We start from the raw sequence: 17,976 nt of genomic DNA on the forward strand, positions 1-17,976 counted from the left end.
TCAGGCTGCTGCTGAATCAGCAGAAGCCCAGACCATTCGTTCTGTTCAGCAGACCCTGGCGTCCACCAATCTGACATCCTCCCTCCTTCTCAACCCTCCTCTGTCTCAACACGGCACGGTGTCGGCATCACCTCAGACTCTGCAACAGTCGCTCCCTAGGTCAATCGCTCCCAAGCCTTTAACAATGAGACTGCCCATGAACCAAATTGTCACATCGGTCACCATTGCAGCCAACATGCCATCGAACATTGGGACTCCACTTATCAGCTCCATGGGCACGACCCTGGTGGGCGCAGCACCGTCTACCCAGGTGAGCCCTTCCGTGCAAAGCCAGCAGCAGCAGATGCAGCAGCAGCAGATGCAACAGATGCAGCAGCAGCAGATGCAGCACCAGATGCAGCAGCAGCAGATGCAGCAGCAGCTGCAGCAGCAGCATTTTCAGCACCACATGCAGCAGCACCTGCAGCAGCAGCAGCAGCAGCTGCAGCAGCAAATCAGCCAGCAGCAGCTGCAGCAGCAGCTACAGCAACAGCTCCAGCTGCAACAGCTGCAGCACATGCAGCGTCCGTCGCAGCCTTCTCCTCGGCAGCACTCCCCCGTCACCCCGCAGATGACGTCTCCCATCCCCGCCATCGGGAGCCCCCCGCCAGCGTCTCAGCAGCACCAGTCGCAAATACAGTCTCAGACACAGACTCAAGTGTTGTCACAGGTCAGTATTTTCTGAAGACGCGCGTGGCAGACGGATTGGTGTGTATGGAGGCGAGTGGAGGGTCAGCCTTCTGGGGCTGAGACATGTGAGTTGGCGCTGGTTCCGCAGACATGTGTGACAGATCACATGGTCCTCTCGAGTGTCTATTAGATAGGCGATAAGAACTACCATGTAGCTGAGCATCATCTTCTAGCTGACTCGAAACCACTTTGTTTTTAAACAAGAAAAGCTGTGCTCTTTTATGTGATGCCTTTTTTATTTATTCAGGCTATACCTACAATATGTGAATCAAACTGTTTCATGAATCCTGGGACATACTGATGACTATAAACTGGCCTCTCTTGAGTCATAGAAAATGGCCTTATTTCTCCAGAAGTGACTAAACCGCACTTCGAGCCTGTTTGAACTTCCGAAACCCTAAACATAAAAAGCACAGTTGTAACTACCTGAAATATGAAGATCCAGTTTCATACAAACATTTGTATGACATGAATAGTTGATGGCATTTTTTTGTCATAAAAAAAAAAATAATGTAAATCACAGACTTTTGCCAAAGGTCTTATTTTTTTTTCCCCCCAAAATCTCTCCAGGAAAAAAAAAAAAAAAAAAGCAAGTGATTAGCTTCAATTATTGACTCATTTCCACTTTTTACCCATGGCTTCTCCAAATCGAACCACCGTATCTGTCGTAACAATATCTATGACCACTGTTAGCCCATTATATTCATTCCAATTAGAAGAAAAGAATGTGAATATTATATTCTGTGTTTTGAGTGACAAGTTTCGAAAAATAAAAACACTGTATTTTTAAAAGGGAAATGAACTTAAATGAAAACGGTTATTACAAAAGTTAAGATTTAAAAAAAGCAAGAGTTTTTATTATGATGTAATAATACTGGTAGAATATTTAAAAGGCGCACCACATCTGAATAATCAATGTAAATATTTTCTTTCAAAGTTGTAAGTTTTCATATCATGTGATGTAAAGTTTTCATAAATGAGGCTTTAACGTAAACACTGGTGACATGAACCATTCATTGCTACATTGCTTATTGTGTTTTTATGCTGTTTTATACTTTTTTATGAGTTACGATAGCAGCAATTAAGTTGTTTGTATTTTGCTTAACTAAAACAAAAATGCTTTTATCTTGCTATAGAATAAACACATTTCAGTACAAACTGTGGACTGTATTTTGATGCAACAACCAGGAAACTGTTCACTTTTCAAATAAAATGCTATGTCACATTTCACTTTTGGTTCCTTGAATACATGTCAGATGGGGAAGTATGCCACATACCAACTTTCATTGGAGGCCAAGATTGTCTTCCATCTTCAGTGGGACATATGATATTCATAGTTGAGAATTTGGATGGCATGGCCCCAAACCAGGGCCCTTAAAAAAACAAAAAACAAAAACAGAGCTGTTGGAAATATTTTTATAATTAGCTTTTTTGTTGAGGTGCAAGTGACAAGGTAAGTATAGAGGGAAAAGCAATTGTCTTCTCTTTGGGGCTGGGACTAGCTGGCGTTGTGTTCTTATTGCTGTTAAAACTGATGGTGAATGCTAATTCTCAAGCCAAAATAATTATTTCAGTGCCCGTGTCTTCCCCCCTTTTCTTGCTCTTAGTGGCTGGTCTTTGAGGACAGTGTGACCACTATCCCCAGTTGTCTTGCATGATTAATTACAGCATCTGTCGTGTCAGAAGCTATAATGAAGAGGTCTTGATAAAAATTGCAAATTACCACTGGCAACAGTCTTAAACTGCTTATGATAAAATGAAAATTAAAAACAGCAAGTGTCAACCCTGACCAGAATCCTAATCTGGAAAAAATGAGGGTGTGAATAGTAGCGTCCGTAATTACCGTGTGTAAGACATTCAAAAACAATGGAATATGGATTCCTCAAAGTTGTATGGCGAAGAATATTTACTGTATGTTCTGGGCTATGAATAATGAATTCAGCTTTCAATATTTCATAATCCTCTCTTACTCTGTATTATGTACAAATATTGAACAGCAAGGGATTCTAATTATAAATTTATAGATTTCTTGCTGTAGAAAAATTTATGTCTAAATTGAAGCTTTTCATAAGATGCATTAGTTGACAGCTATCAGTGTTCAAACAGCCATTGAATGATGCCTAATCACATCGACAAGGGGACGATTGTAGTCCACAAAGAAATGATCTGCTCGCATCAGGCCCATCAGAATCAGAGCTGATGGTAAAAGATTTTCTGTGAATTGAAACTAACATCACATAACAATAAGAACCATTTTATATTCTGTTGTGAAACCTTTAGACAAATGTCTTCAAAATTAATTGCTAAACTACATGTGACAGTAATTGTGTATTAGTTCTGTAATTGTCATTTTGAAAACCCATGAAGTATTGCTTGGGAAAAAAATGTCACTAGTGATAAGGCTTAATTGCAAGTGAAGTCTGTTTTCAACTGTTTGCAGTTAGAAGCAGGTGTTGTAACATCTCTTAAATGATTTTATAAATCTTGCGTTTTAGCACATTTGATTAAATGCTGCTAAGCCACTGATGGTCAATTTCAAGAGAAAAAATAGTTCAATTACTACGGTTTCAAAAATTAATCATCAGGCAAAACTATAAAACGTCAAAAGGCTTAAATCATGAAAAGAATTCCCCCAACCTTGGTGCCAAATGATTTTTCGCAGGATTCGCTAAAGAACATTAGGGATCGACTTGTATTTCATCTTATACGTGTGACTCTGATTCCTACCGTGGAGATATAGTAAGTGCTTGGTGTACTTTTTTGTTACAGGTCAGAAATAAATCAGGATAATGAAAAATTTGTGAGAAATGTAGTATCTGATTAGTGGGCTGCCTCAATGGCCTAAATGCCTTCCCTCTTAAGTGTTCTACGGTCATAAAGAAAGCTCTCCGCACCCTCTACTGCCATCACACATACCTTTTCTCTCCCCCCGCCGCGTGCACATTATTTTATTACTCTGGCTAAATATGTTCTCTTCGTTTACATTAACCTGTACTGGCTTATGATGAAAGAACATAAGGAGTTTTCCTTTTTAGCTGACTTGGGGTCCTTAGTTCCCGACACCAAGCACAAAAGCTTAAATGCCTCCGTAAAGCATAATGTCTGCAATGTATTACCACCTGACAGAGGTTTGAAGGCTTTCGAGACAGATGGATTAATATCTCAAGTTTAAGGAGAAGTCCGCTGTGCGCATTCAGTGGGCTTCGGACATCTGAATGGTCGCTCCCATTTCTCACTTCATGGAGCATTTTTCAGCACTGGACTTCAGTCTAACCTTTCCTTCTCCCCCCCCCCCCCCCTTTGTTTGGCTTTTGTTTTGCAACAGCTGTTATTATCGTTTTTGGTCAGCTGTGATTGCTGGAGGCAAAATAGGACCAGATGGTGTTTTGCTATGCATGAATGGCGCGTTAGAGGAGTTGGGATTGAATAGGCCAACTTTGAATGGTGTCTATGCACCACCTGCCTGCCTGGGCTGTGGCACACATATCACAGTAGCATGATCCGCCTCAGACCGACTGGAATCGGATGGGAAAGTGGGGAGCTGGGTGGATTTTCCCCATATTTATTGATCTTCCATGCACTAACCGAATAATGCAGTGTACAGTCAATTTGAGTTAATTGGATATGACACAGCTTGGGCATGTAATCTTTCACTCTCGAATTCTGGTTTGCTTTAAGGATTTCATTTCTCCCCAAAGTAGACACACACACACACACACACACACACACACACACACACGCAGAGTGAAAAATGGTCTAACTAATCTCAAATTTGAAAAGTGTCTAAAATAGTAGACTTAAGAATCTGAGTTTGAGGTTTCAGGAAGGGGAGGGCATCTCAATGATATTTGTATCAGTTAATAATATAAGATAAAGAGAAACTAATTCTCATACGTGTAAAGAGCCCTCAGATTTGTAGGTTATCTATCAAAATTTGCACACTTGAAAGAAATGTGTCTAACTAGGAACCCTGCAGAGATGTACAACCAGATTAGAATTCTCTTAGAAAATATTTTTAATTGTATACATTTTTTTTTGTTCACCTCATCCCCTCAAATATAGTTAGCTTTGCTGACGATCTGAAGTAACCTTAAGGATAAACACGTTCCCTGAATTTTAAAGTTGGTGACAGGATTTATTTAACCCATGTTGACTGATCCTACAGGTGTGTGGGATGTGTGTGCCAATATGTAACCAAGGAAAAGCTTAACCATCCAGGAAACATGGAGTTACATATGCAGACAGACAGCTCCATTTGCCTCAGGCCCTAATTACTTAAATTTACTTCTGCTACATGCAAAACACTGTGATAGGTCCCAAAGGAGATGCAAAAATAAACAAGGCCTTCTGTTTACTTTGTTTATGTTTGAAATTTTCCATAATGGATACTCAAAAAAATAAGCCACCCTTAACTTAAGGAGCCTTCATTTTTTTATTGCAAAGGGGAGATGTACCCACCAGACAGAATGATTAGTGTGCCAACAAAAGACACAAACAAATGTGGGTGGTGGTTGTGGTTTCTTTCTTTTTTTTTTTTTTTTTAATAATCTGAGGAAATTAAAATCTATTTGGAAAGGGAAGAGGTTGGAATTGGATAAGGGTGTTAGGGAAAGCTGCATGGAATTAATGGCATTTAAGATGTGCCTTGAAGTTTGGGTAGGATTGCAGTAGGCTGAGATGCAAGTCATATGCTTGTAGAAGTAGAAAATACCTTCAGACAAGGCAGCAGGACAAAACCCATCCATGTTGAAAGCACACGCACCATCCACAGCAGCAGAGAACAGCAAATGGATGGTACTTCGGGGGAGGTGAGCAGAAGAAAGTGCTAGAAAGGAAGTTTGGAGTCTTACATGCCTGGCTGGGGACTTGCGCTTAACTCAGAACACACTGAAGCTATCTGAGGAAGGAAGGTATGATCAGGGTTGACTGAATGCAGGAAGGATTTTAACTTACTTTCGAGCACGGAGGATCCAGCTGGCACTAAAAGCTGAAAGAAAAGTGGAACAAGATTCCCGTTTGAAAATGTATCTCTATTTGAATTATTCTCATGCATAAATGAAGCTTCGTGCTCTCTCTCTCATCGCTCCCGTCTTCCTGGTGCAAGAACACACTGTCGACAAAGCCAAATCAAGGCCATTTTGGTGCCAACTGTAGAATAAGCCTTATCCGTACATTAGCATCAAGAGGGAGATCATTTTCTGGGTTTCTGCTGTGAAAAGAAAGCTATTTTCACCACTGGTAAAAAGTACCTCTCGGTGCTTGAACTCAAATGTGATGAATGATGAAAAGAAGCCCTTGCTTTGTTGCTGAGTATAAACCTCAGGCAGCACTGGGAGGGCTGTTGGTTATGGTCTCAATTTAATTTCAAAGAAGGACCTTCACAGATAGAAAACGTGAATGTGGGTGTACACTTCTTAGCAAAGGAATAATGCTCTTTTGTAGAGTACCTCATTATCCCCAGCATTTGCGTGATGCTGTGTACTTTTCAAAGCAGTTTTCTGTAGATGACCTCATTCCGTGCCTTCTCTAGATAGGGCAGGAGTTAACCTCGTGTAACAAATTAGGAAACTGAGGCACAGACTTGTGCCTTCTTCTACTATCTCTTTGCTTATAGGAGGCACAGTCAGAAGTGGAATGAAAATTTTCTCACTCTAGGTCTCCTGTTGTTTCATTTACCTCCTAAAACTTGTATACGTATGGCATATATATTTGACATATTTATATTTATCATATTTGTATATGGGATATGTGAATAAATATGTGTGGTTAAGTACGTGATATAGATGACAGAAATCCACCATAATACCAGGGAGAATAATCCATGTTTTCCTCATGGTTCGTCAGGCAGTAAACCAGAGAGAATGCCACCTAACCCATGTCCTCAATGGGGCGTAATGCCACATGGCCCATTTTTCGGTGTGAATACTTACCAGTCTGGTTGTTTTCTCTAACAAGGTCTCTCTAATTATTTTGTATTCAGGCAAACAGCTTTGACTTGTGGTGTTTCACTGCTAGGGCTGGAGGTGCCACAAAAGTGCTACAGCATGATATTGCTCTACATGTTTAAAAAGGAAAAAAAAAAAAAAGAAAAGGTTTTAAGGAAGATTCAGATGGGTGAACATCAGGTAGGTGTGTCTTGTTTGCATTATTTAAGGAATGCGGTGAATCACTATTGAGCAGGGGGAGTCAGTGACGATGGAGGGAACGCATCTCCTTGGGGATCTCACAGTTGTGACCCTGGTACAGCTTCCTGAGTCACTGCTCCGTTTCCTGGACCCCACTCCTTGCTAACTGGGGTGTGTCCTACCACAGGCCTCCACTTGGCAAAGGAAATACAGAGGTGAGGGCCTCTAATCCTCCCCTGAGACTTGATTATTGTCTTTACTTGAAATGAACCAAGCGCTAAAGCTCCCTGGCAAACAGTCACTTGTTAAGATGGAACAGAACTGAGTGACAATTCTACCATATTCCTCTAGAAGACCAGGCACGAGCCTTGTGGTGAATGAATCTTTGGGGCCTGTCATTTGCAGGGTGTTTGAGTGACTTACCCAGAGTCAACAGAGTTCTGGTTATTTGGAGTTCCAGGTCTTCAGTTTATTTTCATATTTTTGGCCTATGTTTTCTTTCTGGCCGGCTTGCCTTGTGTCTAAGGATAGATTATTACCAAGTAAGATTCTTTTGGTAACATTCCTTGTTATATGTCATCCCTGTGACATGCAGAGAGAGCCTTAATTTTCAGTTTGTCACAATGAGCGAAAATGATGCCATGTTCTAAACCTGCCTTAATTGGTAATTTGCAAAGTTGATACAGGATCTTGGTCCAAATGATTCGGGCCTGCTGTTCCCCCCTCACCCTTTCTGCTCATTCTTAAGCCTCTCCTCTATAATTGGTGTTGAGTATGTGCAGTCCCAGGGGACAAATAATAGCATCTGAGGAAATTACCTACATATAGTCTGACCTTTTGTGTGCTTTTTTTGGATGCCAAATTAAGACATCCATCTTTGCATGTTTGGACAGTTACCTGGAAGGACTTACCCCACTTTCTCCATAATAACATTTTTATAAATTGTGTCCAAATGCTGGCATACCTAGCATGCAGCTTTTTAATGTAATGTTCAGAATATTTTGGCCAACAAATGCAAGGACAGTCCAAGTTCTTTGCAGAGCAGAATCTACTTCCATAAGGGAAATGCTCTATCCTTTCACATGTAGAAAACATAATCATGGTCGCTTACACTATTTGGAGGTAGAAATTTCTTACCCCCCCAAAAAAAGTGTGTCTTCTCACCACTTACATCCTAAAATCTTCCTGAGCAACGTAATCGGGACTATTATCAGGGAAATGCTTCAAGATTTAAATATGTGAAAAAAATGGCGATGGTATTTGCTTTTCTTGTGCTCAGTCAGCTGCTGGACATAAGCAACCGGTCAAAGCCAAATCACTTTTTAGAACGGGCACAAATTATCTTTCTTGAATCGGGCTTCATTCCTGTGAAGAAATTTCTGTTTATTTGTAGGGTGTGCCTGAAGTTTGTTTATTGCCAAAGAACAATTCATTAGCCTGTTAGGGACGAAATACGTCCTGTGTTCCCGTTTTGAACACAACGGGATGGTCAGACTCTTGAATAGGTTAGGTAACTGTCGATAGAGCTTTACATTTTTTAACCCCAAACCGATCAGACATCAGACTCATTTTAAATTGTTCTTCTCTTTCATTGTTAAAACCGTTTACAGAGGGAGGGGCCACTTCAGGGGGAGAGCTTCATTTTGGGATTTCTAGAGGAAAAGCCTAGTACCCAAACACCTCGACAGCGTTTCCCCAAAAGAAATTCAAGAAGCACCACTCTTGGCTGACTTCACGCGCTGAAACCTATAACTGCACGTATAGGAAATGAACCGAACTCTGCGGAGTGATTAAACGTACTCAGTACTAAACAAAACCTCTGCAGAAGTGAGGCAGTGGTCTGGTCACGTGGGCCGTGATTCCTGCAATGAGCCTGCACGTCCAGGTAACTAGGCCTTAAGTCAAAGAAACAGAACGAAGGAAATCGCTGGGTTCATGTGGTTTGGGGAGGACGAGGTGGGGGACTGGGCAACAGCCACAAAACTGCTTGGCCCCAGAACTAATAAGCTGCATTCTGTATGCCTGTGTTCTGAGAGTTTTATGTTTGATACAGATGGTGTTTATATAGAGTATATGAGCTCAGCGTGAGAAGTAGTCATAAAACAGACTGGGGTTTGGTATAATTATTCACAATTACTATTGTATAATTGGATGCCATAACTATTATATAAAAATATTTTAAGAAATAGACTCTGCTCATACTTTCACAATAGTTCTTAACAATAAGAGACATATGCTGTAAACATCGGGACATATTTTGTAGTGTTTGCAAACGTATACAAGGTTTGGCAAAGTTGCAAAGATAAAACACCAGTCCTTGCATCCTTCGGAGAACCAGTTGCCCTTACTTCCTAGGTGCCCATGGGACTTCAGGAGCCAGCTACACTAGGCTACCCAAGTGAAGGGGTGGGTGTGGAGAGCAGTATTTTAGCAATTAACGAGAAGAAAATGTGTCTTCTTTGGAAGGGACCCATATTTTTTTTCAGCTTCCTCCAAGCCAGCAAAGGGAAGTTCTGTTGGGCCAAATTGTGGCAATGGGTACATGGACACAATGCTTATTTTAATGTTTCTGGATGCAATGAGTGAATCTGTAGACCTCCGATCATTACGTACGTAAACGCTTATGTCTTCTAACAGGAAGAAAAGATGGGCCTGTGTCCCCATCACCCCCTGAGCCACAAAACAACCCAAAAGAAAATCCTCCTGAGAGTTTTAAGCAAAACTGCATTTCCTTTTAATTGCATTTAGAAAGTAGGCCTGCGCTCATGGGCTCGGCACCTCTTTTTGCAGGGAACAGAGGATGGGATGTAAATTTCAGAACAAATGACCTTAGCAAAAGTCTTGTTTTCTAAAACACGTAATGGGCCTGGAATGAATGCAGCTCTCTTGTGGCCCCCTTCCTTCCATTCGTGGGTGGCACTGTTACCTGTGGCTCTCAAAGGTAATTGCTATGCTTCGATGAGCCTGTTACAGTTGTGGTGGGGGTCCAATGTGCACTGTGCATCACCGAGAAATGAGAAGCATCTTGTCGGCCCGGATACCTCTAATTCCCATGATTCCTAATGTGGAGGAGTGAGGGCCAGGCTGGAGACTATGACTCGTGCAAGCCCAGCTCCTGTTGCTAGAATGACGGTGCCCTTGCATATTTATCTGCCAGGTAACAAGCATGGTGTCTGGACCTCAGCAGCCAGGAAGAGTGAGGAGTTCGCTCCATTGTTAGGTCAGAGGCCAATCCTTACTGTTTCAAGCATGTTTTAGGTATGGTTTCCAGAGGGGTTGTTTCCAGTGGCTCTCACGGGCTCTGGAGGATGAAGGCAGTGAAGTACGGCTTTAGTGCCTTCCCGTCTTCCGCCTGAGTGTGCAGCTCCAGACTTTCAGAGACTCGCCACTGTCCTGCTGTTTCCTGTGCCTGGAGAATGTGTCTGACTCCATGACGGCAGCAGTATATACAGTGAACTCCAGAATCAGGTTCTGCAAAAGAATATGATGCTTCGCGAGCAAGGACACATAGGGTTTTGCCTACTTGGACTTGGACTGTCACACTATTTTTCTTCTATGTAGAACGTAGAAATCTATGCAGATGTATATATGTACTGCTCAACTTGACCAATATATTGCAACTGTTTCTTTATGACTCTATGGTACCGCTTTTTACCAACCTGGTTTATTCGATGGTCCAAGCAGCCCAAGGCACATTTCATAAAAGAGAACAGTTGTCCTTTCTGATGTGGAGAGCTTAGAATTTTATTTCTTACACCCTCGCTTCCCTTAATAGCTCACTGTGAATACATTACTTCTTAATCACTCTTACCTTTTCATTTGCAAGTTTTATGGTTTTTCTCTAAGCTTTATGAGATAGAGTATGTATTTGACTTTGTTTGCTTTATCCTAGCCTCTCATTGGCGCACATGTAAGTATAATATTAATAATAATGTTGAGTTATTCACTTATGCATTTATTCTGCAAATGTTTATGTGGTGCCTTCTGTCATGGAGTTCTGTTCTAATGGGGGATATAGTTTTATTAATTCAGCAAGTATGTGGGCATCTACTAAAGTGAAATGGATAAAAGGGAGTAGGAAAGGGGTAGAAAGGGTCTGGACGGGTGGGGAGAGGCTGGACTACAAGTGTGAAGAGAGTTGTCAAGGAAAGCCTCCCTGAGAGAGTGACAGTGGCTGAGGGGAAGAACTGTGTCCATCTGGGCAAAGCGCATCCAGCAGCGGGAATGGTGAGTGCAGAGGCTCAAGGCTGTCTGCATGGCTGGAGGGTGGTGAACGTGGGAGCAGGCAGAGGAGGTCCAAGTGGGAAAGGGGGAGGCAGGCTGTGCAGGGTGGCGCTTCTCCGTCGTCACAATGGATCACAGCAGCTGTTCATTCATTAAGTGTGATGATAGTATTGTGGTTACGTTGGGAAAAAAAAGAGTCCACTTTTTGAGCTGCATACTGAAATATTTATGGATAGAATGCGGTGATGTCTGGGGTTTGCTCCATAACAGTGCCTGATGGGGGGAGAGGATGGGATGTGGGGGGAGTAGCGTTGGCCCCGGGCTGAGAGATGTGGGGGCTGGGTTACGGATACAAGGAGGTCAGTGTGCTATTTTGTGTAGTTTTGTATACAAAATGTGCCCTAATAACAATAACATAAAAAAGAACTACGTGGGGAACCTTTAAAAATAAATAACAGCTCCAGTGATTGGTGTAGTTGGTTTGGGGTGTGGCACAGACATTGTTTTTGTTTTAAGCCACCCTAGAGTTTGTTAATTTCCTGTCCACGTGAGAACCACTGGTCTAGGCTCTTCTAGGCCATTATTAGGATTGGGGTTTTTACTTGGAGGAAGGGAGTGAGAATTTTGAACAGCAGACAGAATGACACCATCTGCCTTCTATTGAGACAAATCAGTCTGGCTGCTGGGTTGAGAATATGCTGGGTTGAGAATATGCTATAGAGCAGCAAGGGCAGAAGCAAGGAGATCTAGGAAATTATAGATAAAAGTAATGACAAAACCGTTTGGTGACAGTTGTAATAGGCTGTTGGGCACATCGAAAGGTAGGCTGAACATACATATCCTCAAGCCACCCACTCCTCCTGGGCAAAGAAGGACATTCCACAATCTGCTAGGATGAGATGCTATGAAGAGGTAATGGCATTTCCAGTCTTGGATGGACATTCGGATGTGGGAGAGTAAGGTGACTCAGGGAAATGGCCACAGCAGGGGCAAGTCACTTGCCCTTGAAGGCTTTTGACTTCCTGTACCTGAAGCAATTGCATTGCAGTTGCTTGTCCCATCATTGCCCTGATTGCTGGTTTTGAATGAGTAGGGCAAGGCTAGGAAGGTTAGAAAGAAGAAATGTGTTCAGGGTCCAACATGCAGGGACTTCACATCTCATTAACCATCTTCCATGAGACTTGAGAAGGCCAGCCAAACTCATCAAACGCTTTCAATGGCACTTCAGGCATGTTTTCCCATCTGATGGGCTCTTACAAGTAGAAGCAGAGCATCCGCCATCCTTCTGGGCTGTATCTTCCAAATATTACTTTCAGACACCTTCTTCAGTAAACCCCGCATAATCCACAACGATAAACTGAGTGTTCCTCTGTAAGGCCCTCTATTGGACTTTCATAGCCCAAGGTGCAAACCTAGCCTTTGGAATCACCTGACATTCTGGCCACCCTGGTCTTGAATGGACCACTGCACTTCAGTTAATACACAAATAAGCCCGTAATGATTATCTGATTTGTTGTGTAGGTCTCTACTGACTTGAAAGCTCATGAAATCTAGGGCCCATGTCTCGTACACGAACATTTGAATTCCCTCACCACCAAGGAAAGCGCTGGGTCCACAGCTGACGCTTAAAGAAGTTAATTGACTCATTTCTAGATAATCTTCATGTGAAGTCGGTAAGACATTTGGTTTAAGAGTAGTACAGTTTTCAACAGTATTCACAGGGGATGGCAATGACTCCAGCTGATCTGACCTCGGGAGCATTGGGATAGTTCCCCAAACTCAACTCACTAAAGAGCACGTGAGAAGGGGAAGCTGAATTGGTTGGGTTTCTGTGGGGACAGAGCCCCAGAAAGCAGTTTCCAGGCCCTCGGCCTCACATAGAAAGGTGCTGGCTCAGGTAGTAAGTGGCCACCAACTGTGATTGGATGGCCATCAGCTGTAACCAGTGAGCCATTGGCCACTAATGTAACTGCTGTGGCTACGCTAGCAGGAAAATGGGGGCTAGCAAGAAGATGGTGGCTGAGCCTGCAAGCGGCGCAGTGAGGGTTGAGAATTGTGTGGCTCCTGTTTCCTGCGTCTCCAACCCAGCCGCCAGCGAGAATATAGTGGTATGACTCCCCTATCTATGGCTCCATGGGTGTTCCTTTTTGGTCTCACCATATCCTGTGTTCTTGTGTGGGAAGTGATTGCTGAGACCCCGTGGGCCATCCTGTACGACAGTTTTCCAAGGGCCCCATAAAAGGATCGCAAAGTTGACTAGTATTCTTAGTGCTGTCTTATGCTTAAACCCTTTGGCCCAGGCCCAGCTGGCTAAGGGGAAAGAAATGCCAAACTTAACACTGACCCAGCTTATCTCACCTCCAGAAAAACCCAACCTCTGCCTTCCACACTGATCTTTCTTTTTGCATCACCTCAACCCTTTTGTATATCATTTGATTGTCAAAACTTAACTTTTTTTTATTGCTTTAAGTAGAAGTGACTACCTCGTGTATGTCTGAGCATTGTCTCTTCCTTTAGTGGCCAAACAACTTTTGGTGAAAGGACAATGTCTTCTACTTCTTTCGAAGCTCACAGCGGGTGTTCAAAATGTAGTTTTTAAAGAAATAAAATTAATAAAATACATTATTCTGTTCATTTCTGTTTTAATTAGAACTCTCAATTGCAGGAGATAAAAACCCAAGTCAAATTGGCTTAGGGAAAATAAGGGAATTTATTTGCTCATATAACTGAAAAATCCAGAGACAGGACTGGCCTCAGGCACAGCTGCTGCCAAGAGCACCAACAAGCCATCAGGGCCCATTTTCCCTGCCTTTGCTCTGCCATCTACTGTGGCATGTGCATCATCAGGATCTACTCATTGACTCTTGGAAGCACCAGCTCACCATATCCTACTGCTGGCCTTGCCAGCAGAAAAGAGAATGTACTCCTCTCTCACCATCCCATGAAGTCTCCTTGTGTTAAGTTGGTTCTGATTGAGTCTTGTGCCCAAGCATAAGCCAATCACTGTGGACTAGCGTAATGCCCTGTTCTGATTGGCTAGGCTCAGGTCATCTGTTCATCCCTGGAGAGGATGGATTCAGCTCCACTAGAAGTACATGGACTGAGAACAGGGAGAGATGATTCCCTGTGGGAAACCTGCGTACTGTTGCCAGAAGAACAGTGAGCGCACGATGGGTGGCACTAATAGTACACGTAAAATACTTTCTGCAAAGGAAATTCGCAGAGTTGGCTGATATAAAGCATCCACCATGAGTCTGGGAAAAGAGGCAACTTGCCTTTTGTGTGTGCCAACATAGTCAATTTTGTGGCTTTGGGAATGTGTACTCTTGTTCTCGGCCTGCTTTTTAAGTGAAGACATTGCCCAGAGTGAACTCCAATGCCTGTCCCTCAAAGGGAGGCCATAACCTGCCTGTTGTTCAGATTCTCTGTCCTTGGTTTTATGTATAAAATAAGGAGAGAACTTCTCTGCAAAACCCACCAAAATACCCGGACCTCACTTGCCTCCTCTCACTAAGTTCCCTGTGTGGCTAGTGAATAAATGATTGAATAGCTATTGAATGAGTGATTGAATATGGGACAACACTTAATCTTCCTAACAATAGCCCTTCAAACATCCAACACTGTCAGATGCTTCTCTGGCATTTGAAAGTATGCCTGCAGCAAACCACCTATTGAATGTTTGCTGTAACTAAGACCTTGTGGACAGAGAAGACTGTTTATAAAGCTGCCGTCATTTGGCAAAATCAGTCCCTATGGAGCCTCTTGGGGGAAGAACGGACGATGTGGAAGGTAACCCTTCAAAGCCAGCTGAGAATGAGGTGCTGGGGCTTTCCCAAGCTTGTGCACTGACTGGATGCTTTATGTAGAGCACAAAAGGGATGGACTCCAATTTGGGGACAGAGGGTTGGGGAGAAGGGTTGGCCCCCCATAGTATAAGTGATGTCCCAGATGTTGCATTGGTCACTGCACAGCACTGTGTTTTGATTTCTTTCTACTTGTTCCGTGCAAACTCCTGATCCAGGTCAAATTTGCCAGTGGGATATTTCCTCCAATTTTCCAGCACTGTTATATTTCACAATTAAAAAGTATGTTGATATAGTATTTCAGGATTCTAAATGAATCATAAAGACCTGATAATGAATTGTACACAGTTCATTTTATTGGTAATAGGCATGGCTTAGCAGTAGTTGCCCTGCTCTCCATGATTTCTCCTTCTCCGGCACTGCCTCCTGATACATTGGACAGGGTTCTCTGACACAGCCCTTCTGGCCATAGCTGATGGCCCAGGGACACCTGTCTCTGGGTGAACCAATCAAATTATCGCTCCCTGGAATTTGTCAACTGGAGCCAAACCTGAGGGTCCATGGAGTGTAATTAATGTTAGCACATTACAGTGTTTCTTGGTCTTTTCTGTTAAGTATGTAGAATCCAGGCTATGCCCTGAAAAATTCAGATTTGGCAGGTCTAGATTAGACCCAGCCATCAGAGTTTTAACAAGCACTGTTAAATTATTCCTGATACCAGGTTGGTTTGGGAAACACTTGTTAGAGAAGCTCTAGGCATTTCACTATGACATCTCCATGGTCAGCTTGGTTTTTCCTTCCCAAGTTCTTGTGAGTCTGCAACTTGTCATTCCATAAATAAGCCCAATACGTGCTCTTTTGTCTTTAAATTGACCAGTTAGTTTTTCATCATTTACAATGAAAGGTTACGAATTTGGAAATATACCGTGTCTTGAGCAATCAGCCAAAGGGTATTACATGTTGAAATCAGCCGAGGGGAGGAGCTACCAATGGATATGGAAGCAGTTGGGCTGATGGAATAAGCCCATTAGTTGGTTGAAGAAGATTCCATACTATGGTATGCCCTACGTTCATTTGCCCTGGAAAGGAGAAAAACATGATAAGTGAGGGACTCTGACACCTTAAGCAAATGGACAAACTGTAGCTTTTGCTTTTGCAGACCCACGTGTCCTGTTATTATATGTCTGATGTCTTCTTTTGCTTTCTATCATTTTACTTTCAGAAAGTGGTCGCTGACCCAGGCTTTCTTGATCAATATCTCTTTTGTGTGAGAATAAATGTTCATCTTTGCATGTAACATTGATACATGAGATAAACACGTGGCTGAATTGGAAAAGCACCATGATCCTCTGTTTGAGAGTCGGGTCAAGAAAAGCCAGCAGGTCAAATGCGTTCTCCTCGAGCACATAGTCAGTGAGTTCTGTTTTTGTTCAAAGTCTCTTAATTCCCAGGCATTGGTAGGTAGCTTCTACCTACTTAAGTAAGGCGAGTCTGATAAGTGCCCATGGATATTCTTATCAAAGGGTCAAACTGTAATGGTCATGTAACTTGGCTAGTTTTTTTACTTAACCAGAAATCTCCAGCGAAACGTCAGTCATCAGCATGGGGAAATTTACAACCCAGTGCACTCCAAATTAATAGCAATGAGACAAGCACAGGTTTCCAAAATGGACATTCTTTGTAAGAAGGAATCTTTTTATAAGAGGGATGTATGCATGCATGTTTTAGGGTCCCAGCATAAGAGATAACTGCAAAAAGACATCAGTTTCTTGAATCAAGTTCTATAGCACTGGTGGACTTTCTTCTCTGTTCCTGAGAGCCAAACCTTACAAATAGCTTTCACCAACCCTTCCCCAGTATCTGGTAGTGGATGGGATTCTAAGTCACTGTACATTTCCTTAAAAATACCAGCTTGCACTTGCCTGATAGTATGACTCTAGGTGACCCAAGATAACGTGCTATAGAGTAACTGAAATACGTATATCAATCCTTTCTTCTTCTTCCTCAACCCTGGACAGCCTTATTGTCCCCTCTGACACTGGCAGCCTGCTATCAAGTCCAGCCGGGAGAACACAGCCTGGATATTTGGCAGGTAATGAGTTGGCTGTATATCAGCAAGAATCGGTCATGATATTAAGCATGTGGGCATCTTGTAAGCAGTTCCTCACCAGGGTCCATCGGCATTGTGGCAGTTTTTGTGTGTTGATCTCATAGGAACTCTCCTGGGTAAAGAGAAATTGAGAAAGACCTTTCACGTGGGACAGTGTTACATGTCCCTCTCTTTGCATGAGACCTCAGTTGTCTACTATCCGCTATATGAACCCATTTTCAGGATGCAGGGCCATCTTGTCCTCCTGTCACCTCTATGCTTCTCCCCATCGCAGTGCCATCAATTAATGTTGCTCACAAAATACCAGAGTGGAATTAACCCCAGGAATTCTGAAACGCTTCAATCCTTGAAGTCTCTACTGTTGTGATTCTGCCTTTAGCTCCCTGCTTATGGATTTCTCCACCCCAGCGCTGTTGCTAGTCTGGCAAGGTTGATGTGTACCTTAGAGTTAATTAAGCCTTTTCTATTTATCGTGTGTTAAATGATTTCACTTGTGAACTCGTAAACAAGACTAACTTTTGAAGCCAACAGATTCAAGAGGAAATCTCAGTCTGGTGACATGACTTAGGCCTCTGGATGCAGCTGTGCCAGCAGCATGATTTGGACTTGTCAGGTATTCATGCTAATAAATTCCCTTTTCTACTGAAGTCATTGCGTTGGGTTTTTGTCACTCATAGCTGGGAGTCCTGACTAATACTCCTCTTTTATTCCTCTGCCTGCTTTTTTCTCCCCTTTCCCACTTCATTATATGCATATCTTTCAAAATCTGCTTATCCTCTAAGATTGAATTCATAAGTCCCTGCTTCCAAAAATGTTGTCTTGATACTTCCCCTTGTCAAAATGGGTTGCTCCCCCCTCTCTTTTTCCACAGCATCCTAAAATTCCCTATGGCCTTTTTCATATTCACATTTCCATTTGTTGTCAGCTTTCTAGTGGTGCTGTGCCCTGAACACTTTAGATACTCAATAACATATTGAATTGAAAT

At 42.6% G+C, this 17,976-nt stretch overlaps 1 protein-coding gene across 4 annotated transcripts in view; it reads left to right on the plus strand.

Annotated features, from left to right (window-relative positions):
- TOX3 (TOX high mobility group box family member 3) overlaps positions 1 to 1,959 on the plus strand; it is a 102,050-nt gene extending 100,091 nt beyond the window's left edge. For all 4 annotated transcript variants that reach the window (XM_074314895.2, XM_074314893.2, XM_074314891.2 and 1 more), the window contains exon 7: positions 5 to 1,959. In XM_074314895.2, coding sequence (XP_074170996.1) covers positions 5 to 724 — 720 coding nt within the window. In that variant the 3' untranslated portion in view covers positions 725 to 1,959. The remainder of the gene's footprint in view (positions 1 to 4) is intronic.
- The last annotated feature ends 16,017 nt before the right edge of the window (positions 1,960 to 17,976 follow it).

The sequence above is a fragment of the Rhinolophus sinicus genome, chromosome 8 (genome assembly GCF_057876585.1).
Source record: "Rhinolophus sinicus isolate RSI-liver-muscle chromosome 8, RSI-T2T, whole genome shotgun sequence".
In the NCBI taxonomy this organism is placed as follows: Eukaryota; Metazoa; Chordata; class Mammalia; order Chiroptera; family Rhinolophidae; genus Rhinolophus; species Rhinolophus sinicus.